At 46.8% G+C, this 13,368-nt stretch overlaps 1 protein-coding gene across 3 annotated transcripts in view; it reads left to right on the top strand.

Moving 5' to 3' along the window:
• The first annotated feature begins 24 nt into the window (after window positions 1–24).
• Window positions 25–13,368, top strand: part of LOC148479122 (uncharacterized) — a 52,828-nt gene continuing 39,484 nt past the window's right edge. Inside the window, exons 1-4 of one of the 3 annotated variants that reach the window (XM_088454928.1) lie at window positions 25–211; window positions 869–942; window positions 1,782–2,014; window positions 3,166–3,229. In XM_088454928.1, coding sequence (XP_088311054.1) covers window positions 873–942; window positions 1,782–2,014; window positions 3,166–3,229 — 367 coding nt within the window. In that variant the 5' untranslated portion in view covers window positions 25–211; window positions 869–872. Of the gene's footprint in view, window positions 212–464; window positions 524–868; window positions 943–1,781; window positions 2,015–3,165; window positions 3,230–13,368 lie in introns of those variants that run through there. The other 2 variants (XM_088454930.1, XM_088454929.1) reach the window with 2 other exon arrangements.

The raw sequence follows: 13,368 nt of genomic DNA on the forward strand, positions 1-13,368 counted from the left end.
CTCATGCTCCAGGTCTCCGGAAACATGGCCGCCCTCACCACCTGTCATCTGCTGCTGCCCACCCCAGCCCTGGCCTGCAATACCCTCTGACAGCTGCCAGTCTGCAGGAGGAGTGGACTGTGTATTATCTGCTGTGGGTACTGCAGGAGGAGTGGGCTGTGTATTATCTGCTGTGGGTACTGCAGGAGGAGTGGACTGTGTATTATCTGCTGTGAGTTCTGCAGGAGGAGTGGGCTGTGTATTATCTGCTGTGAGTTCTGCAGGAGGAGTGGGCTGTGTATTATCTGCTGTGAGTACTGCAGGAGGAGTGGGCTGTGTATTATCTGCTGTGAGTACTGCAGGAGGAGTGGGCTGTGTATTATCTGCTGTGAGTTCTGCAGGAGGAGTGGGCTGTGTATTATCTGCTGTGAGTTCTGCAGGAGGAGTGGGCTGTGTATTATCTGCTGTGAGTTCTGCAGGAGGAGTGGGCTGTGTATTATCTGCTGTGAGTTCTGCAGGAGGAGTGGGCTGTGTATTATCTGCTGTGAGTTCTGCAGGAGGAGTGGGCTGTGTATTACCTGCTGTGAGTTCTGCAGGAGGAGTGGGCTGTGTATTAGCTGCTGTGAGTTCTGCAGGAGGAGTGGGCTGTGTATTACCTGCTGTGAGTTCTGCAGGAGGAGTGGGCTGTGTATTACCTGCTGTGAGTTCTGCAGGAGGAGTGGGCTGTGTATTACCTGCTGTGAGATCTGCAGGAGGAGTGGGCTGTGTATTATCTGCTATGGGTTCTGCAGGAGGAGTGAACTGTGGGTCTGCAGGAAAGGTGGACTGTATTGTCTGCTGTGGGTTCTACAGGAAGAGTTGACCGTGTTGTATCCTGTGTGCTCTGTAGTGGGATGGCGGCAGCTGCTTGGTCTAAACGGGTTCTGAAGCTGGTGCTAGATCTCAACAACCTGCATCGTGGAGGTGAGTGGGGTCTTCTGTGTATGTGGTGTGATGTCCCTGAGGCCGTACTGTGCACGGTCCCCCTATACACACCCAGTACATAGGTTATATACAGTATATGTGATGTCCCTGAGGCCATACTGTGCACGGTCCCCCTATACACACCCAGTACATAGGTTATATACAGTATATGTGATGTCCCTGAGGCCATACTGTGCACGGTCCCCCTATACACACCTAGTACATAGGTTATATACAGTATATGTGATGTCCCTGAGGCCATACTGTGCACGGTCCCCTATACACACCCAGTACATAGGTTATATACAGTATATGTGATGTCCCTGAGGCCATACTGTGCACGGTCCCCCTATACACACCCAGTACATAGGTTATATACAGTATATGTGATGTCCCTGAGGCCATATTGTGCACGGTCCCCCTATACACACCCGGTACATAGGTGATATACAGTATATGTGATGTCCCTGAGACCATACTGTGCACGGTCCCCCTATACACACCCAGTACATAGGTTATATACAGTGTATGTGATGTGCCTGAGGTCATACTCTGCACGGTCCCCCTATACACACACAGTACATAGGTTATATACAGTATATGTGATGTCCCTGAGGCCATACTGTGCACGGTCCCCCTATACACTCCCGGTACATAGGTTATATACAGTATATGTGATGTCCCTGAGGCCATACTGTGCACGGTCCCCCTATACACACACAGTACATAGGTTATATACAGTATATGTGATGTCCTTGAGGCCATACTGTGCACGGTCCCCCTATATACCCCCAGTACATAGGTTATATACTGTATATGTGATGATATATATCCTGCAGGTTGTCTGCCGTTCTGCGTAGAAAGGCAGCGGGTCGGCTGGGTGCTGCAGCCGGTGGCAGAGCTTCTATCGCAGAACTCCGATGTGTTCTCCCTACATAGAGACCCCTCCGCCCGCCTGGAGCTTAATGGCCGTCTGTGCTCCCCCCAGGATAGGACACGAGCTGTACAAGAGGTGATGGAGTCGCTGAGAGGTCAGGACATCTTCCCCTGTCTCCGAGAATGGAGGGATGAGGTGAGGCCCCAGCAGTCTCTGAGTAAAATAAAGTCCTGGTAGTTATATTAATCAGTTCTTACTTTGCATCTCCAAATACCCAACGCGTTTCGACCGTAAGGGGTCTTTCTTTCTTTTAAACCTTGATTTATAGTTTTTTTTTTCTGAGAAATAAGAAGTTTGATATGTTTTTCTGTTTTTTATGAAATTTATATTGTACTGAATAAAATACACTTTGGAATATTACGCTACATCCTAGCTGTGGATTATGTATTTAAAGATGCCTTGATAGGAGGAAGAAGTATACACCTTCTGTGAGTATGGTACGCTAAAGATACCTTTATATACATCACTGAGAGCAGAGTGAGTGGGGTACGCCCCTTTAAAATTCTCTTCACAGTGTGGGGTGATCCATATATATTTACTAAGCACACGAGATCTCTGTTATATATAGGGGATGCTCTTTTCCCATATCCCTTTCTAGTAACACCCATTTGGTGATGGGGAATAAGAACTTTTAAAGTATATAAAACAATACTACACTATCTCCGTTTTTTCCTCTCTGTTTTATGTACATATACTGGGAGCAAATAAATCCTTGAAGAAATTTAGAAGCAAGAAAAGACCCAGAAGATTACATCAATATTTTTTAAGGAAGTACATTATATATATATATTACTACTAAAGAAGCACCCTCATCTGAGTTCTGTTTATATTTTCTAATGTGTCTATTAGTGGGGTGTTGGTGACACCCAGGTGCTCGTTGAGGAGGGCAGCATCAAAGTGTGCAGAAATTTGGGTCACCTTCGCTCTTAACCATAGAGATGGGGGCTCTGGGTGACCATAGAGATGGGGGCTCTGGGTGACCATAGAGATGGGGGCTCTGGGCCACCATGGAGATGGGGGCTCTGGGCCACCATGGAGATGGGGGCTCTGGGCCACCATGGAGATGGGGGCTCTGGGCCACCATGGAGAGGAGTTTCCTGTACTGTGAAATCACTTACTCAGCTTAGAGACCTTGTGATGCAGGATTAGTAACAGAACATTGATTAGCGTCGGCCGTACAGAAAGCTGATCACACATTATAGTCATCTGCGTCTGCCCATGTGAGTTCCTGGCCAGCTCCCCCGGGGGTGATACATTTATTTACCCTCACTCTGTCTCTTCCTTAGCTCTATGATGTGAAGGGTCTCTTCTCAGACCCCCCTCTCCTCAGCATGGAGCGAGCTGCAGCACGTGAGTAACCCTTTATTGCTGAGGTGTGAAAAATGATTCTTATCCCCAAGAGCTTGCAATCTTTTCTTGTCACAAGTCCCTTTATACTTCATGTTTCTTTGTATCTCTGCCACTTTCCTGCTGCTCCGTAGACTATCCCCGTTTCTACTTCAGGGTCCATAGGGTCCACAGGGTTGACCTTGGGGGTATAGGTTGGGAACCAAATCCGGGCACCACGCAGTTAAAGCTTTTAGCTCCCAGGATGCACTTGGGTCCACTCTCCCTATAGCCCCGCCCCCAAGCCAGAGGCACCTCAGTTTAAGTTGGTGCCCGGCCATAGTCTGGTCACCGTTATCACAGGGGGAGCTGATTAGCAGCCCTTAAGCTTATTTTATTTTATGAGTTCACATTTTTATTTTACTTTTGGACTCCTTTGAGCGGCAGCGTCGGACTGTCCATAGGACGTCCAGGCTGCCGCTCCGTCACCCCGCCGGCGCTGAGACGCCAGTACAGATCGGGGGATCTCAATGGGACCCCAGAGTCTGTACTAGCCGGACTCTGCGGGCGCCCAGGACTGCTGCTGGATCGTCGGGGAGCAGGTAAGGTCGCGGGTCTCTGCTTGCGGTGATCCGCACATTTCCAAATGCAGTCCGATGTCTCTGGGGACAGACCGGAGGTGGCGGCGGTCCCCCCCATACCCCGCGTGTCCACTAGACCACCAGGGACTTAACGATCGGCGCTGGGAGCTGGCGTCCTGGGGGTTAATAGCCGGCCAGGGGAGGAAGCCTTCCCTGTTACAGCGGCTCCTCCCCTCAGCTCAGCGCACCTTTCAGTATTATAGTCTGGTGTCGCTGAGCTGCTTCCTCCGCGGGCCACGCTGCTTCTGAGGTCTCCAGGCGGCCATTTTCTATGTGCAGCAGCAGAGCTCCGGAGATGGCAGTGAGTCCAGTCCCCCTGCGTACCTCACCATCAGGTCAGTGTACACAGCGCTGTAGCCTTCCCAGACACTGAATCTGGGCAGTTGAATGTAGCGACATGGTGCAGTATATTATATGTCATGCTAATGTATGTATATATGTATATATCTGCATGGTATGTGACTTATGCTAGTGCTGACTGTCTGCTTCTTCTCTCACCTATCAGTGTATATCTATCCCTTTTCCTTACCATCTGCCCTAATACAGCTGTACCTGGGGTGGTTCTGAGACCTCACATATATATATTTGTGAGGTTTGTCATATACTGTTGCGTGCTGCAAGTTGCCATATTTTAGGTGGAACTGTGTGTTGCATACGCTGATAATGGGTCCCTGCAGCTAATCTTAGCGTCAGTCAGGACCGGTATGGCGCTGTTTTATATTTCCGCCAAGATGGTTAGTCAGATATGTCATGTGCTGCAGGTGTTAGTGCGGAGGATTTGACTCAGAAAGGGTTAAGTATGCGGCGCCATCTGGTGCCAGGCCCCTTACACGACCCCCTTGGGCGGTTTATTCTCAGGATCCTCTCCTTTGCGGATCGCCGGGTGGGCCCCATTGTCGTAACTCACTTGGGGTTACTTCACCATACTGCCCTTTTCATCTCAGGGTATCGAGCAGTTTCTTGCACTTTACCCCTGTGACACAGACTATCGCTCCCTGCCGGGGTTTTTAACAGTACATGAATTGCCTCCGGTACCACAACGGTCTGTCATTCCTAAGGATATTGAATTTGAACCTCTATACGCTCCTACCTATACCTTCTAAAACCTGCCTATAAACCTCTAAAATTGACGCTATTTGCGTACGCAGTCATACAGTAAAATAAAAACTTTAGACCTTGAACATGTGTTTCCAAAGCACAAAGTATTATTCAAGTAAAGTACAGTCAGTTACACGCTGTGATCTAAGTACAATTTAGCGCAAAGAGTTATGCAGACCCAAGATACAGTTATACATACGCACGTGCTCTGGACCAGATACCGGCATCAGCAAGAAACCTCCGTCAATCAGCAATCAGCAAGAAGACTCCAGAAGGGGGTCACAACACACATATTTATACCCTTACAGAAATAGACAACACAATAGAGAGGTTTGTTGCTGATCTCATTGGTTCCCAGTAACGATACTGAAATTGAACCTTTATATACCCCTGCCTGTACCTTCTAAAATCCTACCTATAAACCTCTAAGGATGACGCTAATTTGCGTACGCAGTCATACAGTAAATAGAGACTCCAGACTTAGAACATGTGGTTCCAAAACACAAAGTATTATTCAGTTACACGCTATTGATCCAGACACAATTCGGCGCAAAGGAATTATACAGACCCAAGTACAGTATACATACGCAGCGCTTGCGGACCAGATGATGGGCATCAGCAAGAAACCCCGTCGTCATTCAGCATTCAGCACGAAGACTAAAAACCCAGTGTTTGAGCACACATATTTATACCCCCCCAGAATAGACAGAACAATAGAGAAGTTTGTTGCTGATGCCATTGGTTCCCAGGGGGGGAGCATCTGTTACAGAGCGTTTAACAGGCTGGTTCAAATAGACTCACCCAGCCTCTAACAACTGGCGGTCTCTGCCCTCCCGCCCCCATGCAACATCCTAACAGTTGTTCATAATATACATTTTGTTGCTTGAAGTCTCTGCGGTCCATAAGTTGGGAATGCCTGATGCGATCTCCAAACCGATAATACCGGAATTCTGTTGAAAGAGTACGCATCAGTACAAAACCAAACACGGCTTACTTAGCATGTATAAAACCTTAGTTATCAAATATCTTTATTTCACAGCATTTATCCTAACTGAGCCAACTTAAATCTTATACTTTAAAGCTTATTAAACCTTATGTTTGAATATGTAATGTGTGAGTATGCGGGGTTTGATATAAGGACGCTAGTTAACTTGGGGCAGATGCGTGCGCATAAAGCTAATAAAACAGCGGTTTCATACAAAGTCCTATGCATTCGCTAATATGCGACTAGTTGACAGCGCAATTGTGCGTATTAATGTGTGTATGAGAAATGGTGAAAGATGCAATCGCATGTTGCTAATAGTAATATCGCCACATGTACTAAAGTGTAAGTTTATCTAAAATGGCGCTTAGGCGGCCATTCGCAAAATGGCATCTTGCGATCTCATTTCCAAAATGGCATCTTGCGGCCAGTCGCAAGATAGCATCGCTGCGATTCAATTTTAAACTGATCTTGTCTCAGCCAATTATCCAGCTTCGACACCAGTGCAGGTGCATCTGTTACAGGATATTTAAGAGGTTGATTCAAATAGACACAGGTCAGCCTCCAACAGCCTATTGTCTCCTCTATTCTCCCTGCATGCAAATCTAAGCTGTTAGTTTCACAAAATACATTTTGGTGCTTTATATCTCTACGGTCCATAAGTTGAGAATGCATGTTGCGATCTTCACACCGATGATACCGGAAAGCTGATGAGAAAGTGCAGATCAGTATAACATCAAACACGGCTTACTTATCATGTATTAAACCTTAGATACCAAATAGCCTTTATTTCACAGCATTTGTAATATATGGATAAAACTTGAATCTTATACTTTAAAGTTATGGAACCTTTTATGTGAGTGTGCATTGTGTAAGTATTAGGGGTTTGGGAAAAGACGCTAGTTAGGTTTATCTGATTTGGGGGAGATGTGCACGCATGCAGCTAATAAACAGCGTTCGCATGCAGGATATTGTGCATTCGCTAATGTGCGTCATGTTAACAGCGCAACTGTGCGTAATGTGCGGTGTTTATGCATGTGTTCTATTTATGATGGACTATATATATATATATATATATATATATATATATATATATATATATATATATATATATATATATAGTCAGGTCCATAAATATTGGGTCATTGACAGAATTTTCAGATTTTGGCCTCTATTCACCACCACAATGGTTTTGAAATGAAACAAACAAGATGTGCTTTAACTGCAGACTTTCAGATTTAATTTGAGGGTAATTACATCGAAATCGGGTGAACGGTGTAGGAATTACAACAGTTTCAATATGTGCCTACCACTTTTTAAGGGACCAAAAGTAATGGAACTATCAACTCAAAAGCTATTTCATGGACAGGTGTGGGCTATTCCCTCGCTATTTCATTATCCATTAAGCAGGTAAAAGGTCTGGAGTTGATTCTAGGTGTGACATTTGCATTTGGAATCAGTTGCTGTCAACTCTCAATATGAGATCCAAAGAGCTGTCACTATCAGTGAAGCAAGCCATCATTAGGCTGAAAAATCAAAACAAACCCATCAGAGAGATGGCAAAAACATTAGGTGTGGCCAAATCAACTGTTTGGAACATTCTTAAAAAGAAAGAACGCACCGGAGAGCTCAGCAACACCAAAAGACCCGGAATACCACGGAAAACAACTGTGGTGGATGACAGAAGAATTATTTCCCTGGTGAAGAAAAACCCCTTCACAACAGTTGGCCAAATCTATAACACTCTCCAGGAGGTAGATGTATATGTGTCAAAGTTAACAATCAAGAGAAGACTTCACAAGAGTGAATATAGAGGATTCACCACAAGATGCAAACCATTGGTGAGCCACAAAAACAGGAAGACCAGATTAGAGTTTGCCAAACAACACCTAAAAAAGCCATTACAGTTCTGGAACAACATCCTATTGACACATGAGACAAAGATCAACTTGTACCAGAGTGATGGGTAGAGAAGGAAAGGAACTGCTCATGATCCAAAACATACCACCACATCAGTGAAGCATGGTGGTGGTAGTGTCATGGCGTGGGCATGTATGGCTGCCAATGGAACTGGTTCCCTTGTATTTATTGATGATGTGACTGCTGACAAAGGCAGTAGAATTAATTCTGAAGTGTTTCGGGTAATATTATATGCTCATATTCAGTCAAATGCTTCAGAACTCATTGACGGCGCTTCACAGTGCAGATGGACAATGACCCGAAGCATACTGCAAAAGCAACCAAAGAGTTTTCTAAGGCTAAAAAGTGGAATGTTATGCAATGGCCAAGTCAATCCCCTGACCTGAATCGGATTGAGCATGCATTTCACTTGATGAAGACAAAACTTAAGGGAAAATGCCCCAAGAACAAGCAGAAACTGAAGACATTTGCAGTAGAGGCCTGGCAGAGCATCACCAGGGATGAAACCCAGCGTCTGGTGATGTCTATGCGTTCCAGACTTCAGGCTGTAATTGCCTGCAAAGGATTTGCAACAAAGTATTAAAAAGTGAAAGTTAGATTTAGGATTGTTTAGTTTGTCCCATTACTTTTGGCCCCTTAAAAAGTGGGAGGCATATATAGAAACCGTTGTAATTCCTACACCGTTCACCTGATTTGGATGTAATTACCCTCACATTAAATCTGAAAGTCTGCAGGTAAAGCACATCTTGTTTGTTTAATTTCAAAGCCATTGTGGTGGTGAATAGAGGACAAAATATGAAAATTCTGTCAATGGGCCTGATTCAGACCCACTCGCGAGCGGCTGTCCGCTCGCAAGTGGGTCGATGTTATGCACTGAGCATGCGCACGACGGAGGGAGCTCCGTCGTGCGCATGCGCCAGACGCGACGAGCGAAGGAAAGTCCTTCGCTCGTTGTGTCCGATCAAAGGGGGCGTGCTGTCAATGTTGATTGACAGCACGCCCCCTTTGGTGGGCGTGCCGGGGGCGTGCCTCCCTGACGGGGGCGTTCCCACGGGAACGCCTCCCGTCAGAAGCCGGCCCACTGACATCACTAGTGATGTCAGTGGGAGTGATTTTGGCTCTGATAGAGCCAAAATCACTCCGGAGCTTGCGGTTGAAAACCTCAACCGCAGGCTCCGGCTCGCAAATTCGATGGTCTCGACCATCGCGGCCATCACAAAGCACGCTCGTATAGCCTGTGGGTGGTGACCCACAGCTATACGAGCGTCCAGGAGGACGCTCCATGAAAATGGAGCCCGGCCCTCATTCAGAGCGTGCGCTCTGCTCAGAGCGTACGGCTCTGAATGAGAGCCAATGTCCCAATATTTATGGACCTGACTGTATGTGTGTGTGTGTGTGTGTGTGTGTGTGTGTGTGTATGTATATATATATATATATATATATATATATATATATATATATATATATATATTATAATATAATATAATTAATTTCTTACTAACATTTTCAAACTGCAATGCAAATGTGTTATGGGCAGTGAGCTTCACTCTCAAACAAGGTGGAGACCCCCAACCGTGCTGGTGCCAGCCTGTCTGACAGTGAGTTTAAAAGACCATTGTTCATTCAAATTCAAGTGTCTGGGCCATATTACAATTGCCACAGCTACACCTGTCCACATGTGGGGTCTCTCCCTTTACATGCAAAAACACCCACAGTTCCTGACGTATTGCTTTTTTTCTAATTCCTTTTCTCAGGAAACTGTTTTTCTAGTGGCTAAATGATACTGTGTTTGTTTTGGTATTTCTTTATGCATGGTTGTCCCCAGAATGGGCCTGTCATGGCTTCTAAAAAGGTTATCAAAAACATTGCCATCTGTACTTAGCTCGTGAGTTGTAACTTAAAATGGCACTGGTCGCAAAATGGCGTCTTGCAGATTCTTATTTTTAAGATGGAGTCTGGTTGCCATTCGCAAGATGGCGTCGCTCCAAGCTAATTTTACACTGATTCTGTCTCAGCCATTAAATCAGCTTCGACAATCCCCTTGCAGGGATTACCACAACAGCCACCCTGGGTGGATGTTGTTTTCTACGGAATACAAGCTGGCGTGATATACGCCCTGTGGTTACTTCCCAGTTGGCTCGGCCGTGAACTGGATGATGTATCGGGCTCTTTCCATCTTACATGGGGGGGTGCTGATTTCAAGTATTATTATTATCCCTGCTTTGGGGCTGGTAGCCAGGTCCATTCTGGTTATAGAGAATGTCGTTCCTGCACCTGTATCATACACCCTCAGTTTCATGTCAGGATTCTGGCTGTCGCCAGATACGAGGTGTCACAACAGGCAGTAATACGCCCCCCATTCCGGCCTGGACGGATTTTACGGATACGGAACTTTACCTGAAGTCAATATTCTCGCTTTCAGGGGCTGTTGCCTGTCCTACCGGGGCCGTCACAGGATTGGTTAATGCTATTGCATACTGGGCTGATGCATTTGTAACGTTTTTCCCCTCCAACATGTTTGGGGTTTAATGTCTTTTGCCGCTCACATAAAATATGCAGTTGTCATATGTGGGAATACCTACATTGGATGCCAGTCTTCTAACCTTCAGGGTTTCGGCTGCGACTATATCTGCTGCAATACCTATGGCTGCGCTCTGGGAAAGCAGAAGTGCAGATACCTTCTATGGGGATCTTGTTTGGTCATGACCCTGACAAGATTGTTGCATCATTGGCAGTATCACTAATGGGAAGATACCGTCTTTAGCTACTCCCACTACATTCGGACTAACTCTGTTAAGTCTTTTTGTCCTCAGGGTCAGCCTAAAGGCCTGTTTTTTCCTAGGCTGTCGGCCTCCACGAGGGTCACCATATCCAGTACCGAGCAGACCTGGACTTCCAGACGACCCTGCTTCTGAACCTAAGGATAAATCTTCAGCCTGACGGGACAGGTCTACAACTGGGGGATTCCAGAGTGAGATACCGATTTTCTCAGTTCACCCAGTGCTGGTGTTAAGTCGCCATGGCTGCTTGGGTAGGAGTGGTAGTCTCTAACGGGTACTCCCTCTCATTGCTCAGGTGGCCTCCTCACGTGTTGTTACACGGGCCCTTCTTCAGACCCGATCAGGGCCTTACAAATCCAGAAAGCTGTACAGTCTTTGCGGTAAGCAGAGCTAGTTTGGCCACCCTCACTATCTCAGCGAGGGACTGGTTGACTGGTTGTTCTACTTTCTTTCTGGAGCAGTGCCGGACTGGTCCTCATTTTGCCTATCCTATGTCTCAAATCACTGAATGAGATTCTAAGGATGCTTGGACTCAGGAGGAGTCCACCATGTTCCATCTTCCGATTTTTTTTTGGAACCTGGGGATTTTATGGTATCTCTGAATATCCAGGACATATACCTACGGGTGCATATAGAGCCCTCTCATCAGCATGGGCTCAGGTTTGCTGTGCCACAGCAACACTTGCAATTTTCGGGCTCTGCCTTTTGGACTGTCCTCAGCCCCACTGGGGTTTACCAACTTTATGGATTTCTGACAGTTCACCTGTTCAGTGTATCCGACTGCTCCAGTATCTGGTCGGCCTCCTGCTCTTAGCAGGATCACCAAGGTACTTTACAGCCATGTCAGGATAACCGTGGCTTCTTCAGAGCACAGATGATTAATCAACGGGGAAAAAGTCCTCCCCGCATCCCTCACAGGGTATACTTCATCTGGGAGCCCTGCTGGATTCTCAGAATCTGAGAATTCTTCTGCAGTGAAACAAGATCTCCACTCTTCAACTAGGAGTGCGCGGATGTCTATGCAGTCGACATATGTCATTACATTATGTAATGCGCGGTCGAATATCCAGAGTGTCTACCTTTTGGAAGGGTGGAATATGCTCAGTTCCATTCCAGGCCTTTCCATAATTGAAGAGAAGAGCTCTCCAGATGGAATAAGTTTTTCCATCGGATCACTGTTCAGACGATGATGCTCTCTCTGGAGGCGAGTCGGTCTCCGTCCGGGTGGATATGGCCATCTCGTCCAGGGTATTCTTTGCTACGTACAGTGTCTGGTCCACATTCGTTTCGGGGCAGTTGGACGTCTGTCGATTCGGCTCTGCCAATTAACTTGATGGAACTTTAGGCGGTCTGGGGCCTTCGCTCTGGCCTAACACATATTTCACGGTAAAACCTGAAAAGGTTCAGTCCGACAGTGTCACAACAGTGGCTTCCATCTAGGCAACACTGGTCGTTGGGTGGCAACGACAGGAATGTCTCACATTCTGACATAGTCTGAGGGTCTCCTCCTGGCCATCTCTGCAGTGTTCATTCCGGGAGCTCTCCATTGGGAAGTGGGCTTCCTCCAGCCGTCACGACGTGCACCCCGGGGACTAGTCTCTTCCCCAAGAGAGGTTTCATCTCCTGGTGAGCAGAGGGGGCCTCCCTGAGGTTATCCTCATGGCTTTCTGACTCTGTCCCTCACTACTGGTGTTAGCGTCCAGCTCTAGAGGTACTGAAGCAACCTTCAGTGACTCTTTGTCAGTGAAGTGATCCTTCCACTTTGGGTACCTGTGTCCTTTGGTCTCACTTCTTTCTCGAGGTCTTTGGAGGTTTAATTCGAGACGGATGGGCTTTCCTTCTGGTGGCTCCAGATCGCTCCAGATGTTACTGGTTCTTGGATTTTCGGAGTCTCTCCATCGATGCTCCGTACCTGCTGCTTCACTATCCGGACCTGTGGTCTCAGGGTCCTTGTTTTTCCTTGGACCTGGATAGTTTGTCTTTGACTGCGTAACTACTGTGTTCCTAAGGCTTCCCTGGCTCTGTCATCTTTGAAATGTTTAGAGCGCATAGGCCAGCTTTGGCTGGGATCTACCACAGACTGTGGCATACATAATTCTTAGGGTATCGTACCTGTCGCTACGACCTCCGGTGATTGGGATTTTCAAAAGTTCTGGCATTCCTTCCAGCTGGCTTGGGTCTCGCCCTCCTCCTGGCCTTCCTGAGAGTGCGGATCTCTGCACTGTCAGTATGGTTTGGAGGTGGAATTGCTCCGCTCTCTGGTATCCGATTTTTTCTGGATTATGCCTCCTTTTATCTCCCTTAGGGGCTCCTTGGGATTTCGTAGTACTAGCTTTGATAGCCATTACATGGTCTATAGCTTAGTTTCCTTTCTTTCCTCCTTTTTTTTTTTTTTTTATCTCGGGCCTACACATAGGATAGGCCTTTCTGTTTTGGTTGATGACTATTCTACTTGGGCTGTGGGCCCCTCGTGGGCGGCTCGCTGTGGCGCCTCGGCTGTACTGCCTTGCAAGGTGGCCACGTGGTCTCCTGTCCACACCTTTTTTAAGGTTCTATGCATGTTTCCTTTGCCTCTCAGGATGCTTCCTTTGGGCGACAAATTCTCCTCTCAGCACAGGAGCGTCCCCACCCTTATAAGGACTGCTTTGGGACATCCTCAAGGTCAACCCTGGGGACCAGCTATGGACCCTGAAGTAGATAACAAGAGATATGGTAAGAACTTACCTTTGTTTCTACGAAGTC

This window comes from Taudactylus pleione, unplaced genomic scaffold, assembly GCF_031769625.1.
Source record: "Taudactylus pleione unplaced genomic scaffold, aTauple2 ptg000635l, whole genome shotgun sequence".
Classification (NCBI taxonomy): Eukaryota; Metazoa; Chordata; class Amphibia; order Anura; family Myobatrachidae; genus Taudactylus; species Taudactylus pleione.